Source organism: Heterodontus francisci, chromosome 42 (genome assembly GCF_036365525.1).
Source record: "Heterodontus francisci isolate sHetFra1 chromosome 42, sHetFra1.hap1, whole genome shotgun sequence".
In the NCBI taxonomy this organism is placed as follows: Eukaryota; Metazoa; Chordata; class Chondrichthyes; order Heterodontiformes; family Heterodontidae; genus Heterodontus; species Heterodontus francisci.
Window position 1 is genome coordinate 20,089,207 of NC_090412.1, and position 18,240 is coordinate 20,107,446.

The 18,240-nt window shown below is 43.1% G+C and overlaps 1 protein-coding gene across 6 annotated transcripts in view; it reads left to right on the top strand.

Moving 5' to 3' along the window:
• LOC137355501 (annexin A4-like) overlaps positions 1 to 6,507 on the top strand; it is an 83,094-nt gene extending 76,587 nt beyond the window's left edge. For all 6 annotated transcript variants that reach the window (XM_068020716.1, XM_068020715.1, XM_068020717.1 and 3 more), the window contains 2 exons: positions 391 to 513; positions 5,850 to 6,507. In XM_068020716.1, coding sequence (XP_067876817.1) covers positions 391 to 513; positions 5,850 to 5,915 — 189 coding nt within the window. In that variant the 3' untranslated portion in view covers positions 5,916 to 6,507. The remainder of the gene's footprint in view (positions 1 to 390; positions 514 to 5,849) is intronic.
• Positions 6,508 to 18,240: the final 11,733 nt, after the last annotated feature.

Sequence of the window (18,240 nt, forward strand, 5' to 3'; positions counted from 1 at the left end):
TGGTTCCAGTATTTCTTGTTTTTATTTTATATTAAATATGAGACTGCCAGTCTCATTAAAATATTAATTAGCCAACCCACCACCTGAGAGCAGGTTGGCTGCCCAAACCCTGTCCTGCCTTCATTACAGACAGAAGTTGGCAGGTTTGCGATTTTAAAAAAGTTTAACCTCTGACCTGACCCCGAACCCACTGGTTTTTGGGTGATAAAATCCAGCCCTTTGAATCTGAAATGGTAAGCTATTCCACAGCACTGATATCCATCACCATAAGCACAAAATGTTACAAATTCACTAAAATACCTGTTTAATTCACTGTTCACGTGTTTGTGTTTCATTCTGGCCATTCAGTATACTCAAAATTGCCAGGTTTAACTATTCTGTTTCTGCCAGGGTGCTGGTACAGATGACAGAGGCCTCATCCGAATCATAATCTCTCGGAGTGAAGTTGATATGATTGACATCAAGGCTGAATTTCTGAAGCTCTATGGAAAGACATTGTTTTCATTCATTAAGGTATGTCCCAAATTGGGATATACTTAAAACCTACAAATCAATCCTGTGTGCTGGTTCCAGTATTCTGTGATTAAGAAGATTAACTGAGACTGTTTGTTTGTTTTTTGAATTTTAACAGTGATTTCTTCCTTTTTGGGATATTCTAGGTCCTAGCATAGAATACATGTAGGTAGCTAAGTAAGACCCGACAGCCTCCACCCATACTGCTGTATGCGTCTGTTGCCATTTTGCTTCAATGTAGTACTACACTCACTGCTTGGAAGAAATCTGGGAATGGATACGAGTGCAGGCTAAAGTTTCAGCCTGGGTACTTTTTTTTTACTATTCTATCATGGGATGCAGGCATCGCTGGCAAGTCCAGCATTTATTGCCCATCCCTAATTGCCCTTGCCAACTGAGTGGCTTGCTCATTCATTCAGAGGGCAACTAAGAGTCAACCACATTATTGTAGGTCTGGAGTCACATATGGGCCAGACCAGGTAAGGACAGCAGATTTCCTTTCCTAAAGGACATTAGTGAGCCAATCAATGATAGTTTCATGGCACCATTACTGAGACTAGCTTTAAATTCCAGATTTTTATTTAATTGAATTCAAATTTCACCAGCTGCCAAGGTGAGATTTGAACCCATGACCTCGACTTTAGCCTGGATCTCTGTATTACTAGTTCAGTGGCATTACCACTACGTCACTGACTCCCCTATTCATTGTGCAAGAACTCTGTTCACTACTGTTTTGCACATGCAAGGGGAAAATTATGGAATTATTCCTGATGTCCACAAAACGTCACGGACCTTGCGGTGTCCGCTGGTCTTGGAAGACCTCAAGTCTACTTGTGGACATCACATTCCCCATTTCTAGAGCTACCCGTGCATAGACAAGAATGAATAGTAGGGACATGTTTTGTGTAATTTACTTTTCCTAAGACAACTTAATTTCTTGTAAAGTATGTACTTGTGAGGCAGGGAGGAAGTTGTCGAGCGAGGGAGCCGTGGTTTACTAAAGAAGTTGAAGCGCTTGTCAAGAGGAAGAAGAAGGCTTATGTTAGGATGAGACGTGAAGGCTCAGTTAGGGCGCTTGAGAGTTACAAGCTAGCCAGGAAGGATCTAAAGGGAGAGCTAAGAAGAGCAAGGAGAGGACACGAGAAGTCATTGGCGGATAGGATCAGGGAAAACCCTAAGGCTTTCTATAGGTATATCAGGAATAAAAGAATGACTAGAGTTAGATTAGGGCCAATCAAGGATAGTAGTGGGAAGTTGTGTGTGGAATCAGAGGAGATAGGGGAAGCGTTAAATGAATACTTTTCGTCAGTATTTACAGTAGAGAAAGAAAATGTTGTCGAGGAGAATACTGAGATTCAGGCTACTAGGCTAGATGGGATTGAGGAGGAGGTGTTATCAATTTTGGAAAGTGTGAAAATAGATAAGTCCCCTGGGCCTGATGGGATTTATCCTAGGATTCTCTAGGAAGCCAGGGAGGAGATTGCAGAGCCTTTGTCCTTGATCTTTATGCCGTCATTGTCGACAGGAATAGTGCCGGAAGACTGGAGGATAGCAAATGTTGTCGCCTTGTTCAAGAAGGGGAGTAGAGACAGCCCTGGTAATTATAGACCTGCGAGCCTTACTTCGGTTGTGGGTAAAATGTTGGAAAAGGTTATAAGAGACAGGATTTATAATCATCTTGAAAAGAATAAGTTCATTAGCGATAGTCAGCACAGTTTTGTGACGGGTAGGTCGTGCCTCACAAACCTTATTGAGTTTTTCGAGAAGGTGACCAAACAGGTGGATGAGGGTAAAGCAGTGGGTGTGGTGTATATGGATTTCAGTAAGGCGTTTGATAAGGTTCCCCACGGTAGGCTATTGCAGAAAATACGGAAGTATGGGGTTGAAGGTGATTTAGAGCTTTGGATCAGAAATTGGCTAGCTGAAAGAAGACAGAGGGTGGTGGATGATGGCAAATGTTCATCCTGGAGTTTAGTTACTAGTGGTGTACCGCAAGGATCTGTTTTGGGGCCACTGCTGTTTGTCATTTTTATAAATGACCTGGAAGAGGGTGTGGAAGGGTGGGTTAGTAAATTTGCGGATGACACGAAGGTCGGTGGAGTTGTGGATAGTGCCGAAGGATGTTGTAGGGTACAGTGGGACATAGATAGGCTGCAGAGCTGGGCTGAGAGATGGCAAATGGAGTTTAATGCGGAAAAGTGCGAGGTGATTCACTTTGGAAGGAGTAACAGGAATGCAGAGTACTGGGCTAATGGGAAGATTCTTGGTAGTGTAGATGAACAGAGAGATCTTGGTGTCCAGGTGCATAAATCCCTGAAGGTTGCTACCCAGGTTAATAGGGCTGTTAAGAAGGCATATGGTGTGTTAGCTTTTATTAGTAGGGGGATCAAGTTTCGGAGCCACGAGGTCATGCTGCAGCTGTACAAAACTCTGGTGAGACCGCATCTGGAGTATTGCGTGCAGTTCTGGTCACCGCATTATAGGAAGGATGTGGAAGCTATGGAAAGGGTGCAGAGGAGATTTACTAGGATGTTGCTTGGTATGGAGGGAAGGTCTTACGAGGAAAGGCTGAGGGACTTGAGGTTGTTTTCGGTGGAGAGAAGGAGGAGGAGAGGTGACTTAATAGAGACATATGATAATCAGAGGGTTAGATAGGGTGGATAGTGAGAGTCTTTTTCCTCGGATGGTGATGGCAAACACGAGGGGACATAGCTTTAAGTTGAGGGGTGATAGATATAGGACAGATGTTAGAGGTAGTTTCTTTACTCAGAGTAGTAGGGGCGTGGAACGCCCTGCCTGCAGCAGTAGTAGACTCGCCAACTTTAAGGGCATTTAAGTGGTTATTGGATAGACATATGGATGAAAATGGAATAGTGTCGGTCAGATGGTTTCACAGGTCGGCGCTACATCGAGGGCCGAAGGGCCTGTACTGCGCTGTAATGTTCTAAAAAGCCAAATTTCATGGTTATAAGAAATGCTTTCCTGCTTCATCATGCACCTGTTTGTCCAGTTGAACACTGCTAATTTCAATTAATGCCCTTGTCCTTTGTTTTGCTGAACCCACCTTGACCTCATTTTCAGTTTAAACCAATGGAGAGTTAAGAGAATAGAAAAGCCAAGTTTCCTGCTCTTGATATCACTTTGCTGTGACCTTCCCCTCCCCCGCCCCCGCAGCCTTTTACTGGAGATGTGTGTGTTTGGAGGAAGTCAAATGAGGATAGAACTGAGTTCATCTTTGATGCCTGCTGTGCTCTAATAACTACACCCAAAATTTAAAACACTTTCAATGTACAGTCTTGGGAGACAAGCATGTTAAATAAACCTTAACTGGAAATTGGGCAAAAGTGTGAGCTTATACAGAACTTGGGAGCTATCCATTCACTAGCAAAACCTATTTTCAGAAAAGTATAGAACCTGATCTCGCTGTGTGCCTTTTAGATAAAGCAATGTTTCTATCTTGTTTCCATTCTGACATTTGGTCATGAGTCCCTCAAGTAGTTAAAAGGAAACTGAGATTCATCAGGGCCAATAGCATGCTTTACAAACCCAGTGCCAGAGCTGCACCTGGACTCTAATAGGCTACCGTTGCTGCATAAACCAAGGTTAGCTCATTTGCATAATTTTGTGCTTCTCTGGGAGAGTCTGAGAAGGGCCATTGGATGCCAGTTGTGTGCTGAGTAATTGTCTGGCATGGTGGAAAGGGCAAGGAGATAGGCTGTCGAAGAATTATTTTACTTCAATTTTGTGAGGAAGTCTTCAGAGTCCATTTGGATCTGGCAGTTTGTTGCTGGAGCGCTGCTCTCATTATAGGGCAACCGCCTCATTTACATTAAACTTGGCAGCCTAATAAGCCTGGTGTGCAGCCCCCTTTTGTGCTCATCACCCTTATTGGTACGTGTTGGCTGCCAGCAGCATCCTGTAGGCGTCCATAACCACAGTTAATCATTTCAATCTATTGTTTGCCCAGTAACCTGTCCCAATAGCTGAGGTAGTTGAGCACTTAGCTCCCAAATTCCAATGAAAAGTCATTTGTGTCTCTTCTCCATTCTGCCAACTCCTCTCCCCATTTCAGTTGAGTTTTGATCATTCATGATAGAGCAGCTCAATGCAGAGGCATTGGTTAATGAGTTTTGATCCTAGCAAAATACCACTGCTGCCTAAAGACTGGGCTTTCTTGATGTTGAATTTGGTAGAAAACAGGCTTAGCATAGTGTGTGCTTAATATGTTTTTGGACCTTGCTTTTGTTATGTGGCCTACCTCCATCCATAAGCAAGGCAGGACAGAAAACAACAGAAAAAAGCTGTTGATCTGGGGGGACAGTTGGAAAACTGTACAATTAGCCAATGGCTGTGTAGTTGATAGTGAGGAGGAAAGTTGTGGATTCCAGAATGATATCGATGGTTTGGTTGAGTAGGGTGAAAAGACGCAAATGGAATTCAGTCCAGAGACGTGTGAGGTAATGCATTTGGGGAGGGCAAATAAGATGAGGGAATATACAATAAATGGGAGGATATTGAGAGGGGTAGAAGAAGTGAGAGACCTTGGAGTGCATGTCCACAGGTCCCTGAAAGTGGCAGGACAGGTAGATAGTGGTGAAGAAGGCATATGGAATGCTTTCCTTTATTGGCCGAGGTATAGAATACAAAAGGAGGGATGTAATGCTGTAACAGTATAGAATGCTGGTTAGGCCACAGCTGGAGTATTGTGTACAGTTCTGGTCACCACATTACATAATTGCTCTTGAGAGAGTACAGAGGAGATTTACAAGAATGTTGCCAGGGCTTGAAAGTTGCAGCTATGAGGAAAGATTGGATCGGCTAGGGTTGTTTTCCCTGGAACTGAGGAGGTTGAAGTGTACAAAGTTCTGAGGGGCCTGGATAGAGTAGACAGGAAAGACCTGTTTCCCCTAGCGGAGAGGCCAATTACCAGGGGACACAGATTTAAGGTGATTAGAGGGATTAGAAGGGACATGAGGAAAATCTTTTTCACCCAGAGGGTGGTGGGTGTCTGGAATTCACCGCCAGGAACAGCGGTGGAGGCATAAACCCTCAGTTCTTCTAAAAGGTAACTGGACATGCACCTGAAGTGCTGTAACCTGCAAGGCTATGGACCAGGTCCTGGAAGGTGGGATTAGATTGGGCGGCTAGTTTTTTTGGCCGGCACGGACACAACAGGCTGAATGGCCTCCTTTTTTGCCATAATTTTTCTATGGTTTTATGGTTCTGATTTAGTTTTATTTAATAGCTTGATGTACTATATTTGACTACATGGCAACTACAGATTAAATAGCTAACTGGAATGACTGATATTAATCTGTCTTTTCATTTCCCTCCAGGATGATGTAGGAGGAGATTATCGGAAGATCTTGTTGCGACTCTGTGGGATGGATGATGACGAATGAAGTATATTTACTGTTTTTGAAAAAGGCCATGACTTTAAAACATTGAATATGAAATGCATATCTACACAGTCTTGTTCACCATTTATTTGTATTCTGTATACTTGAGGTATTACTGAAGTTTCTAATTTATAGTAAATTCAACAGTTTGGACATACAATTGGATCCTAAAATCCATAACTTGTTTGCTATCAAATTTCATGCTTGAATCAGTGTTTCCATAAACTCCAGATAAACAGTACATTTTTGTTCTTTTTGAACTACCTCCCATCAGACATTGTGTTAACAAATCTGTCAAACCAAAAAACTACTTTTATACAAAAGATTAGTGTTCTAAACCTATTTGGCAGTAGTTAGAGCATATTTAATATGCTGAGCATTGAAAACTGTAATGATGGAACACTAATTTTGAAATTGGCATTTCATGTTTGCTTGAACTAGCAATCCTATTTTTTGACAGGGGGTGGGGTGGGAGAAGAGTGCTCAACATGTTGGTATTACATGTTTGGTTAAGGGTTTAGTTTTACTATAAATATTATAGTTACCAGCAGATTGTAATTTCAAGGTCTTGGCCTGTATTTTTAAAAATAAAATTCCTGGCGGCATTCAATTCATTTTACTGTGTCCCTTGTCTTCCTTGTATACCCTTTTTGGGTACCTATTTCCGTCCCTTTCCTCCAGTACATATTTCAAGCCAACTTTAAGCTCCAGTTGCCGATCTGAAAGTCCACTCAATATAGTCTGAGATAATTTTACCTTGCCTTCGCAGCTCATTTTCTCCAATGGAGATGTGCCTATCTTCTGCTGGGTGGTTGCCCAGACCAATACAGCTGTGTGGGGACTACGGACATTGAAACATCTTCAGTTGATCAGTGCCACCATGCAATGGTACTTCAATCTGGTTGGCTGATGTTTTAACTCCAGCCTTTTTTTGGTTGTAAGACACATTGCTAAAGCTTCCTTGAACTTTGTTTTGCACATGCAAATACACAAGTTTAAGTAGATGATTTTATTTTGTAATAGAAGGAATCATAAAATAATTTTGTATAAATGGTGCTGCTCTGTCTTATACCTCCCAAAGCCGCCTTCCAAAGTATACTACTCTAGCCGCCTTGAGGGTCACTACTCCTCAAGCATGGGGCAAGGCGAGGAGACTGGCTTCCATGAACTACCACAGCCAGGACGGGGATTGAACCCGCGTTGTTGGCATCGTTCTGCATCATACTCTAGCCAACTGAGCTAACCGACCCCTTCCAAAGTGTAGAAAGTTATAAATTTGCCATGTTTTCCACATTTATAATACAAACCAGCTACAGCTGAAATTTCTCTGAAATCACATGCCAAAATACTACCTTTTATTTTTAATGTGCGTGAAATACCAAGAATTTGGGATCTCCAAGATAAGAAGGATTTAATGACTCACTTGGAATAGAGTCATTGCTTTGCCACAGGGTGCTGAATTCTCTTCATTTTGTGAGTGTTGCTGTAATTTGATCCTTTTTCAGAAGTGAAACATGCCCTATCATTTCAGCTGATTGGATAATTTATGTGCACATTTTCATTTCTATCTCCACCTCTTCCTGTCCTCCTCCTGCGTTCTCAGTATGGTAAAGAGGCAGGTGAGTCAGACTCTCAAACCTATTGAAGTTATTGATCTGTTTAATTGGGTGAGTATTTAGTATGTGATTCACAATAAAATGGACACGAGTCCTGTCACTGCAAGTCCGTCTACAACTGAATGAAATTTGTCATTCTTGTGGCCATGGGATACAAGTTACGAATTTCCTCACCCACATCAGAAAGTGATTCAGAGTTAGACTACTTGCCTGTTTTCTGTCTGAGCAGCTTTGTGATGAGAGTTACTATGTGTGTTGAAAGGAAAGAGCAAGTTTCTTAAAAAAAAATGTAATAGTGGCATAGCTCCATGTGCTAAGATTTGGATTTGATTCTACAATTTCTTACATGGAGTTCTTGATTCCAGCTGTGCCATTAGGGCAAGGTACTGTTAAATCGAGCCTTATCTTTTTCTCTCCTTTCCTCCTTCCCCAGGGGAAGGGAGGGAGGGAGAGAGGAAGAATCAAAGCTTACCCTGGCCTAACATTCATGGAATGTAGGCATCACTAACAAGGCCCATCATGAATTACCATTGGTGGTGGGGAGCCGCCGCCTTGAACCACTGTAGTCCATGGGTGTAGGTACACCCACAGTGCTGTTTTAGGTAGGGACTTGCAGGATTTTGACCCAGTGACAATGAAGAAACAATGATTCATTTCCACCTCAGGATGGTGTGTTCCCATACGCCTGCTGCCCTCGTTCTTCTGGGTAGTAGAGGTTGCAGGTTTCAAAAGTGCTGTCAAAGAAGCCTTGATTAGTTGCTGCAGGTCATCTTGTAGATGGTGTACCCTGTGGCCAAAGTGTGCTGATGGTGGAGGAAGTGAATGTTTAAGGTGATGAATGGGGTGCCAATCAAGTGGGCTACTTTGTTCTGGATGGTGTTGATCTTCCTCAGTGGTGTTGTAGCTGCACTCATCCAGGAAAGTGGAGAGCATTCCATCACATTCCTGACTTGTGCCTTGTAGAGAGTGGACACGCTTTGGAGAGCCAGCAGGTGAGGCACTCACCACAGAATACCCAGCTCTGACCTGCACTTATAGTCACCGTATTTATGTGGCTAGTTCAGTTAAGTTTCTGGTCAGTGGTGATTTCCCCCCCACCCCCCAGGATGTTTGGTGGGGTATTCAACAATGGCAATGCCATCAAATATCAAGGAGCAGTGGTTCGACTCTTTCCTGTTGAAGATGGTCGTTGCCCGGCACTTGTATGGTACGAATGTTATTTGCCACTTCTCGACTCAAGCCTGGGGGTTGTCCAGGTCTTAATACATGCAGGCACAGACTGCTTGACTATCTGAGGAATTGCAAATGGAACTGAACACCATGCAATCGTACCCACTTATGATGGAGGGAAGGCCATTGATGAAGCATCTAAAGATGGTTAGGCCTAGAATACAGCCCTAAGGAACTCCTGGGGTTGAGATGATTGACCTCCAACCACAACCACCTTGCTTTATGCTAGTATGGCTCCAGCCAGTGTAGAGTTTTTCCCCTGATTCCCACTGACTTCAATTTTACTAGAGCTCCTTGGTGTCACACTTGGTCAAATACTGCCTTGCTGTCAAAGACAGTCACTCTCGCCCTAGCTATGGAATTCAACTCTTTTTTTTTTTATTTGTCCACGTTTGGACCAAGGTTGCAATGAGGTGTGGAGCTGTGTAACCCAAACTGGGCATCAGTTAGCAAGTTATTGGTGAATAAGTGCCACTAGGACTGTTGACAACACTTTCCATCACTTTGCTGATGATTAAAAGTAGGCTGATGGGGTGGTATTTGGCTGGATTGGATTTGTCCTGCTTTTGTGGATAGGAGATACCTGGGCAATTTTCCACTCTGTTGGGTAAGTGCCACTATTGTATCTGTACAGGAACAGCTTGGCTAGAGGTGCAGCTAGTTCTGCAGCACGAGTCTTCAGCACTACAAGCTGCATGTTTGCACCTTTGCTGCATCCAGTACATTCAGCTGTTCCTTGATATTGAGTAGAGTGAATTGAATTGGCAGAAGTCTGGCATCTGTGGTGGGAACCTCAGAAGGAGGTCAATCCACTCAGCACTCCTGGCTGAATCGGTTGCGAACGTTTCAGTTCTCTGTCTTGTACTTGCGTGCTGGGCTGTGCCATCATTAAAAATGGAGATGTTCATGGAGTTTCCTCCACCGGTTAGTTGTTTAATTGTCCACCACATTCACGAATGGATGCGGCAGGTCTGTAAAGCTTTGATCTGATCCTTTGGTTGTGGGATTGCTTAGCTCTGCCTACAGCATGCAGCTTTCCCTGTTTAGCGTGCATTTAGTCCTGTGTTGTAGCTTCACTGGCAAGCACCTGACAAAGTAGAAAATTGTCCAGGCATGTCTTGTCCACAAAAAGGACAAATCCAATCCAGTCAATTACTATCCCATCAGCCTACTCTTAGTCACCAGTTTGGTACCTCATTTTTAGGTATGTATGATGCTGCGTCTGGCATGCTCGTCTACACTCTTCATGGAACCAGGGTTGGCATCTGGTTTATTGATAATGGACGAGTGAGGAATGTGCCAGGCCATGAGGTTACAGATTGTGGTGGAGTACAATTCTGTTGCTGCTGATAGCCCACAGCATCTCATAGATGCTGAGATTTGAGCTATTGGATCTCTTCTGAATCTATCTCATTTAGCACAATGTTAGTACCTTGCAACATGGTGTCCTTATTGTGAAGTTGGGACTTTGTGAACTAAAGGGAGAACATTGAAATGCCACTTTGTGTTTTTGACTACAAACGGAAATTAAGATTCCAATGGGATGTTTGCCAACTGATTGGCTGCAACTTTTGCGATTCTTTTTTCTCTGATATAGTTTAACACATAGGCCCTGATATTTACAGGAGGCAGGGAGGGAATGGGGTTGGAGTGGTTGGTTCTGTGGTCAGGAAATCTAAAAGAATGGGTTCCTTATGAATTTAACAGTAGGATCTGATTACCATTTTTCAAATCTGTATGAAGGAGGGCTTGAGAGTTCAGGGAATGAGGGCAGAATATAACAGAAGGGGCCAAAAAGATGGGGCAGGAAGGGAGGATAGCTCTGGAGCCATGGAGCACATGGGATGTGAGGTTGGAGAGGAAGAGGAGACTCTGAGGCATCAGACTACTGGATTGGAGTCTTAATAATTGATCAAGCTGTTTTTCTTGTGCCCCTTGGGAGATGTCTGGGTATTTACAGGTGGAAGCCCTTATCATCTATTGTTGCTGAATTTCCCTGGAATCCTGAAGTTCCAGCTCATCATTCTCCTCTTTCTCTCAGTAGGATAAATAAAACGGGATGCTGAAGGGAGTCCTATTGTGGAAGGGGATGATACTAAATGAAAAATATTCCCCCAAAGCTGTCCTATTATTCCCTTCTCCCCACACAGTGAAGGACAACTTCATTAAAACAGTTGGAAGCTCACTCTTACTGTAAGAAAACAAAGCAGACTATTGTTGGTGAAATTTATATATTTACTGCTATGTATGACTGTTTTAAAGGTTCATTAAAGTTTTAAATAAACCTGGCCAAATAGATTTATTCAGAAACTGGAGTAGCCATATTAATACCGTGACTACAAGAGCAGGTCAGAGGCGAGGAATCCAGTGGCGAGTAACTCACTTCCTGACTCCCCAAAGCCTGTCCACAAGCTACAAGGCACAAATCAGGAGTGTGATGGAATACTCTCCACTTGCCTGGATGGGTGCAGCTCCAACAACAATCAAGAAGCTCGACACCATCCACAACAAAGCAGCCCACTTGATTGGCACTCCCTCCACCACCAATGTGCAGTGGCAGCAGTGTGTACCATCTACAAGATGCACTGCAGCAACGCACCAAGGGTCCTTAGCACTTTCCAAATCCACGACCTCTACCACCTAGAAGGACATGGTCAGTAGTTGCATGGGAACACCACCACCTGCAAGTTCCCCTCCAAGTCACACACTATCCTAACTTGGAACTATATCGCCATTCTTTCACTGTCACTGGGTCAAAATCCTGGAACTCCCTTCCGAACAGCACTGTGGGTGTACCTACCCCACATGAACTGCAGCAGTTCAAAAAGGCACCTCACCACCATCTTCTTAAGAGCAATTAGGAATGGGCAATAAATACTGTCCTAGCCCGCACTGCCCATATCCCATGAATGAATAAAAAAAATACTGCGGATACTGGAAATCTGAAATATAAAAAAAGTGCTGAAAATACTCAGCAGGTCTGGCAGCATCTGTGCAGAGGGAAAGAGAGTTAACATTGATCTAGTGCATCTAATGCATTGATCTCATGACCTGTTCTGTTCCACCCTTCAAAAAGGACAGAAGAACATAGTGGGTATCCTACATATCTTCCAATGTTTTGTACACTGTGCTTAGGAGTTGAACCTTTGCACCGTACAATGTATGGCATGTACAGATGCATGGGTTTCAATTATTTGGAGACTTAATCTGCTTTGGAAACTACCTTTAGCCTTTAGAAGTACTGGGGAGAAACCCCAAAATGCAACAATCAACCCGTGGACAAAGGAGATTTTGTCACATAGCTCGAAGGCTGGATTTGAACCCAAAGCACTGCGCTGTCCAATCCCTGTCTTATTTAATTTTCTCAACATTTTTAGGTCTATTCCTACCTTGCATCAATTCTTAATTAAAAAGGCAATTTTTTTGAAAGCCAATGTAAATTTTCTAAGAGACGACTGTAAGGTAAAAATCCGTACATCATGAACCATTTTTGTAAAAGTTTTATCTTGATTTTCACTACTTTAATTCTGTCATGATGATGTAAAAATCCAGCTTTATTCATGGGACTGGAGGCATAATATCTTGAATGATGAGTGAATCTGATCTTTAGACAATTTGCTTGAAGAAGGAGCCATGCTACGAAAACCAAACATGCTTCCCTGGTGATTTGCTCAAATTTGATTGGGATTTGGGTGGCACAGCTCCAGCGACCTGGGTTCGATTCTGGGTACTGCCTGTGTGGAGTTTGCAAGTTCTCCCTGTGACCACGTGGGTTTTCGTCGGGTGCTCCAGTTTCCTCCCACAGCCAAAGACTTGCAGGTCAATAGGTAAATTGGCCATTATAAATTGCCCCTAGTATAGGCAGGTGGTAGGAGAATTGAGGGGATGTAGTAGGAATATGGGATTAATGTAGGATTAGTATAAATGGGTGGTTGATGGTGGGCACAGACTTGGTGGGCCGAAGGGCCTGTTTCAGTGCTGTATCTCTAAATAAATAAAAATAAAAAAATAAAATAAAAAATTTGATTGTTCATTTCAAAATTTTGTCCAAAAAAATTCAACAAAGCCCCAGTAAATGTTTTGGCAATATTTTTTATTCTGGAAGGCTCGAATGAATGCGTTTTGTCTGCTACCTTCATACACCAGTCCATCTGGAACATCCAAAGAGTATTAGTTAAGGTAAATAGCTCCTGTAGTTGATAAGAAAAGGGAAATGAATCACAACGTGTGATTAATTACAATTAGTTGTGAGCTATTTAATATTTTCTACAATGCAAGGAGTTAGCAAAGTTTACCAACTACTGTAAAAATATTAAATTTATGCTATTTGTCGACATGTTGATTAGTTTGGCAGTGAAAATGTAAATCACTTTTTTGTTTTGAGAAGTGCTCAGTGCTGATACCGGATCCCCAAGGAGGGAAGTGTTCCAGACCCAGCAATGAAATTTCATACTTAGGTGAGCACTAAAACAACAACTTCTATTTATATAGTGCCTTTAACATAATAAAACGTACCAAGGTGCTTAACAAGAGTGTTACAAAGCAAAATTTGACACCAAGCCACATGATGAAATGTTAAGGCAAATGATCAAAAACTTGGCCAAAGAAGTGAGTTTTAAGGAGCATCTTAAAGGAGGAGAGGTGGAGAATTTTGGAAGGGAAATCCAGAACTTAGGGCTCGGGCACCTGAAGGCACGGCTGCCAATGGTGGAGTGATTAAAATCGGGGATGCTCTAGAGGCCAGAATTAGAGGAGCACAGATGTTTCAGACGATTGTGAAGCTGGAGGAGATTACAGAGATAGGGAGGGGCAAGGCCATGGAGGGATTTGAAAACAATGATGAGAATTTAAAAATCAAGGCATTGCTTAACCGAGAGACAATAGAGGTCAACGACAGAAGGGTGATTAGTGTGAGTTAGGACGCAGGCAGCAGAGGATGCTGGCCAGAAGTATGTTAAAATAATCAAGTCTATAACTAACAAATGCATGGATGAGGGTTTCAGCAGCAGATGGTCTGAGGCAGGGGCAGAGCTGGGCTATGTTATGGAGATCAAAATAAGCGTTTTTAGTGATGGCATGGTCAGGTGATCACCTCGGGGTTAAATATGACACCAAGTTTTGGAACAGTCTGGTTCAGCCTCAGACAGTTGCCAGGGAGAGGGATGGCGTCAATGGCTAAAGAACAGAAACTGTACCGGGGATTGAAGACAATGACTTCGGTCTTCCCTGTGTGGCTGCTTTAAAGCGTTTTTTAAAAATCAAGTAATAGGTTGGAAAAAAGTAATACATTTTAAAATTCTCATCCTTGTTTTCAAATCCCTCATAGTCTCCAAACCCACCATGGTCCTCCCTAAAGCTGTAACTTCCTCCAGCCCCACAATCCTCTGGGATCTCTGTGTTCTTTCAAATCTGACTTCTTGGGCATCCCCAATTTTCATCATTCCACCATTGCCTTCAGCTGCCTAGGCCCTAACTTCTGCAATTCACTCCCTATACTTTTCTACCTCTTTACCTCTCTCTCCTCCTTTAAAATGCACCTCTTTGACAAAACCTTTGGTCATTCTGTCCACGTGATATCAAAAAACGACTGAGTATGCTGGTTACAGAAAAGGATATGGGCCCTGACTATATCCCGGTAGTAGTGCTGAAGATTTGTGCTTCAGAACTAGCCGCGCCCCTAGCCAAGCTGTTCCAGTACAGTTGCAACACTGGCATCTACCCAACAATATGGAAAATTACCCAGCTATGTCCTGTCCACAAAAAGCATAACAAATCCAATCTGGCCAATTACCACCTCATCAGTCTACTCTCAATCATCAGCAAAGTAATGGAAGGTGTCACCGACGGTGCTATCAAGCGGCACTTACTCACTAATAATCTGTTCACTGATGCTCTGTTTTGGTTCCGCCAGGACCACTCAGCTCCAGACCTTGGTCCGAATATAGACAAAAGAGCTGAATTCCAGAGGTGAGGTGAGAGTGACTGACTTTGACATCAAGGCATCATTTGACTCAGTGTGGCACCAAGGAGTCCTAGCAAAATTGGAAATCAATGGGAACAAGGGGGAAAAATCTCCACTGGCTGGTGTCATAACTGGCACAAAGGAAGATGGTTGTGGTTGTTGGAGAACAATCATCTCAGTCCCAGGACATTGCCGCAGGAGTTCCTCAGGGCAGAGTCCTCATCCCAACCATCTTCAGCTGCTTCATCAATGGCCTTCCCTCCGTCATAAGGTCAGAACTGGGGATATTCGCTGATGATTGCAGTATTCAGTTCCATAAGCAACTCCTCAGATAATGAAGTAGTCCGTGCCTGCATGCAGCAAGACCTGGACAACATTCAGGCTTGGGTGGATAAGTGGCAAGCAACATTTGCACACACAAGTGCCGGAAAATGACCATCGCCAACAAGACAGAATCTAACCATCTCCCTTGACATTCAGCAGCATTATCATTGCTGAATCTCCCACCATCAACATCCTAGGGGCTACCATTGACCGGAAAATTAACTGGACCAGCAAATAAAAACAGTGACTACAAGAGCAAGTCAGAGCTTGGGAATTCTGCAACAATTATCTCACCTCCTGATTCCCCAAAGCCAGTCCACCATCTACAAGGCACAAGTCTGGAGTGTGATGGAATACTCTCCACTTGCCTGGATGGGTGCAGCTCCGACAACACTGAAGAAGTTCAATACCACCCAGGATAAAGCAGCCCCCGAGATTGGTATCCCATCCACAACCTTCAACATTCACTCCCTCCATCACTGGTGCACAGTGGCAGCAGTGTGTACCATCTACAAGATGCAATGCAGCAATTCGCCAAGGCTCCTTATGAACACACAACCTTTACCGCCCAGAAGAACAGGGGCAGCAGCCACATGGGAACACCACCACCTGCAAGTTCCCCTCCAAGTAACACATAATTCTGGCTTAGAACTATTTCTCCATTCCTTCACTGTCGCTGGGTCAAAATCCTGGAATTCCCTTCCTGACAGCACTGTGGGTCAACCTACACCACATGGACTGCACTGGTTCAAGAAGACAGCTCACCACCACCTTCTCAATGGCAATTAGGGATGGACAATAAATGCTGGCATTGCCAAGGAATCCTACATCCCATGAACGAGTAAAAGAAGACCTCCTTATTTGGCTCGTGTCAAATTTTGTTTGATAAAGCTCCTGTGAATGCCTTGGGACACTTTACCACACTTCAGGAACTATGTAAATGCACGTTGTTGTCTGTTTTTACAGAATACAGTGAAACTAATTTTAATGTACTGTGGATAATCCTGCGATTGTTTTCATTTGGTTAAACACGAACTTGACTTCTTCTGACTTGCCCGCGGAAAGAATGGCTACTCGTACAAATGGGGTTTCTTCCGATCTTTTGTCGAAGTTTCAGAGGTGGAACGGGAGAAGCCCTGATTAAATTCTCGCCCTATAGCTCTGGAGTAAAGAGGCAGATACTTTCTGTAGTTTGGCATAGAATCAATATTACGTCAGACTTCTGTGAATAGCAAAACATGGACTGCAATTTCCAGCTGCACAGGCCTTGTTCCCTATCCTCGGATCTTCTGGCTTGCACAACGCCTTGCTACTTTGGGCTTTGCACGAAAAACAGAGGCAATTTCCTTTATTACTGCATAAAACACTAAACACACTGCTGTCAGTCTATACTCTTCACTTTGGCTTCTCTTTATTCAGTAAATGCAATTTGCATTGAATTATTAAACTCACCAGTGTTCTATATATACTGACCGCTGATCAAAAAGGTGGATCAAAAATATTTGACGAGTAGGTAGGGAGATGTAGAATTGTGCAGTTTTGAAATCTGGAAAATCGTGAGTTGGATTAGGGCACATGGTATATACAAAGATCCTATGTGACATGATCATTTTTTTGCTTGATGTATTTAATTACATGTTTGCACCAATGTAGTTTCTCATGCTATTAATTTCCATACCATTGTTTATAATGGATGCTGAAGGTAATCCTGTAGAGAATCCAAGCTATGCTGGAGTGGAGCCTCAGGCCACCTGCCACGAGTTGTTGTGGTGCCATGATTGAAACTATAATTATGTTTGCTATTCTACAAGTTTATTATTGAACAGTTGTATTTTTCAAAAACTTTTCTGGTACTTTCAACCTGTGTGTTAGCAATCTTCCCCCCCACAGGATCAAACTCGTCAGCCACCTGTCCTGTTTAAAGAGGCTCTTGGTGTTCTTGGTTTCTTTAACTAGAAGAACCAGCTTTGAACAGGACATTGCAACGTTTATTTACACTTCTCACACTTTTGTTAGATGTGGGATGTTTCATGTGTATAAAAAAGCAAAAATTGACAATTCTCCCACTCTCTCAAAAGCTTCTTACAGTTACCTGGATTTAACACTTTAATTACCAGACCTTCCTTGTTGCTGTTTGTCTTTTCTTCTGCCCTTCAGCCCCCTCCTTTCCTGAAAGCACTAACTAACTCTGGCATAAAGTTCCATGGATCCACATTGCCCTTCATCGCCTCAACCAAGCAAACAGTCCTTCGTGAGCCTTGACAATGGATGCTAACAGGCTATTTAACCATGGAGGTCATCATATCTGCACATGACCGTCTTGTTGCCTGATATTCCTGCACATGCACTTTCGAGTGGGGTCACTGGATAGAAATTAGGAAGGGGAACCCAAGGTCATTTCTTTTTCTCAATTCCTCGCCCAGCATTATTGAGGTTAACTGCAGTGTGACTGACTGGTATCAGCTATCTCATAGAAACACAGATATTTCCGGCACAGAAGGAGGCCATTTGGCCATTGTTCCTGTACCAGCCGAAAAAGAGCTGTCTGGTCTGATCCCACTTTCCAGCTCTTAGTCCGTAGCCTTCTAATTTACGACACTTCAAGTACATATCCAAATACTTTTTAAATGTGATGAGCCTCTACCATCCCTTCAGGAAGTGAGTTCCAGACCCCCAACACCATCTGGGTGAAAAGATTTTTCCCTGAACATCCCTCTAATCCTTCTACCAATGAGTTTAAATCTATATCCCCTGGTTATTGATCTCTCTGCTAAGGGAAGTAGGTTTTCCTATCCACTCGATGTAGGCCCCTCATAATTTTATACACCGCAATTAAATCTTCCCTCAGCCTTCTCTGTTCCAAAGAAAACAACCCCAGGTCTCTATGTCTTAGCATCACACCATGTAATTCACCTACCTATTGGAAACCTGAAAATGCATTTAGTACTTTCATGACCAGGTCTTTCCAGCTTCTGCTCCTTTTACTGAAACAAAAACTGGGGCCATCGAGTCTGACTTGGAACGTTCACCTCTGCTGAGAGAGAACTGACCTGGACAAGTGTCAGGAGGAGGTGTTTATATGCAAGGATGACAATAGAACCTGCGTGGTATCTGGGAGCTCTGCATTAGTACAGCTGCATTCGTATATTAGGAATAGAAGTGTTCAGTGTTCAATTCACTCGGGGAGTGCTCCTAT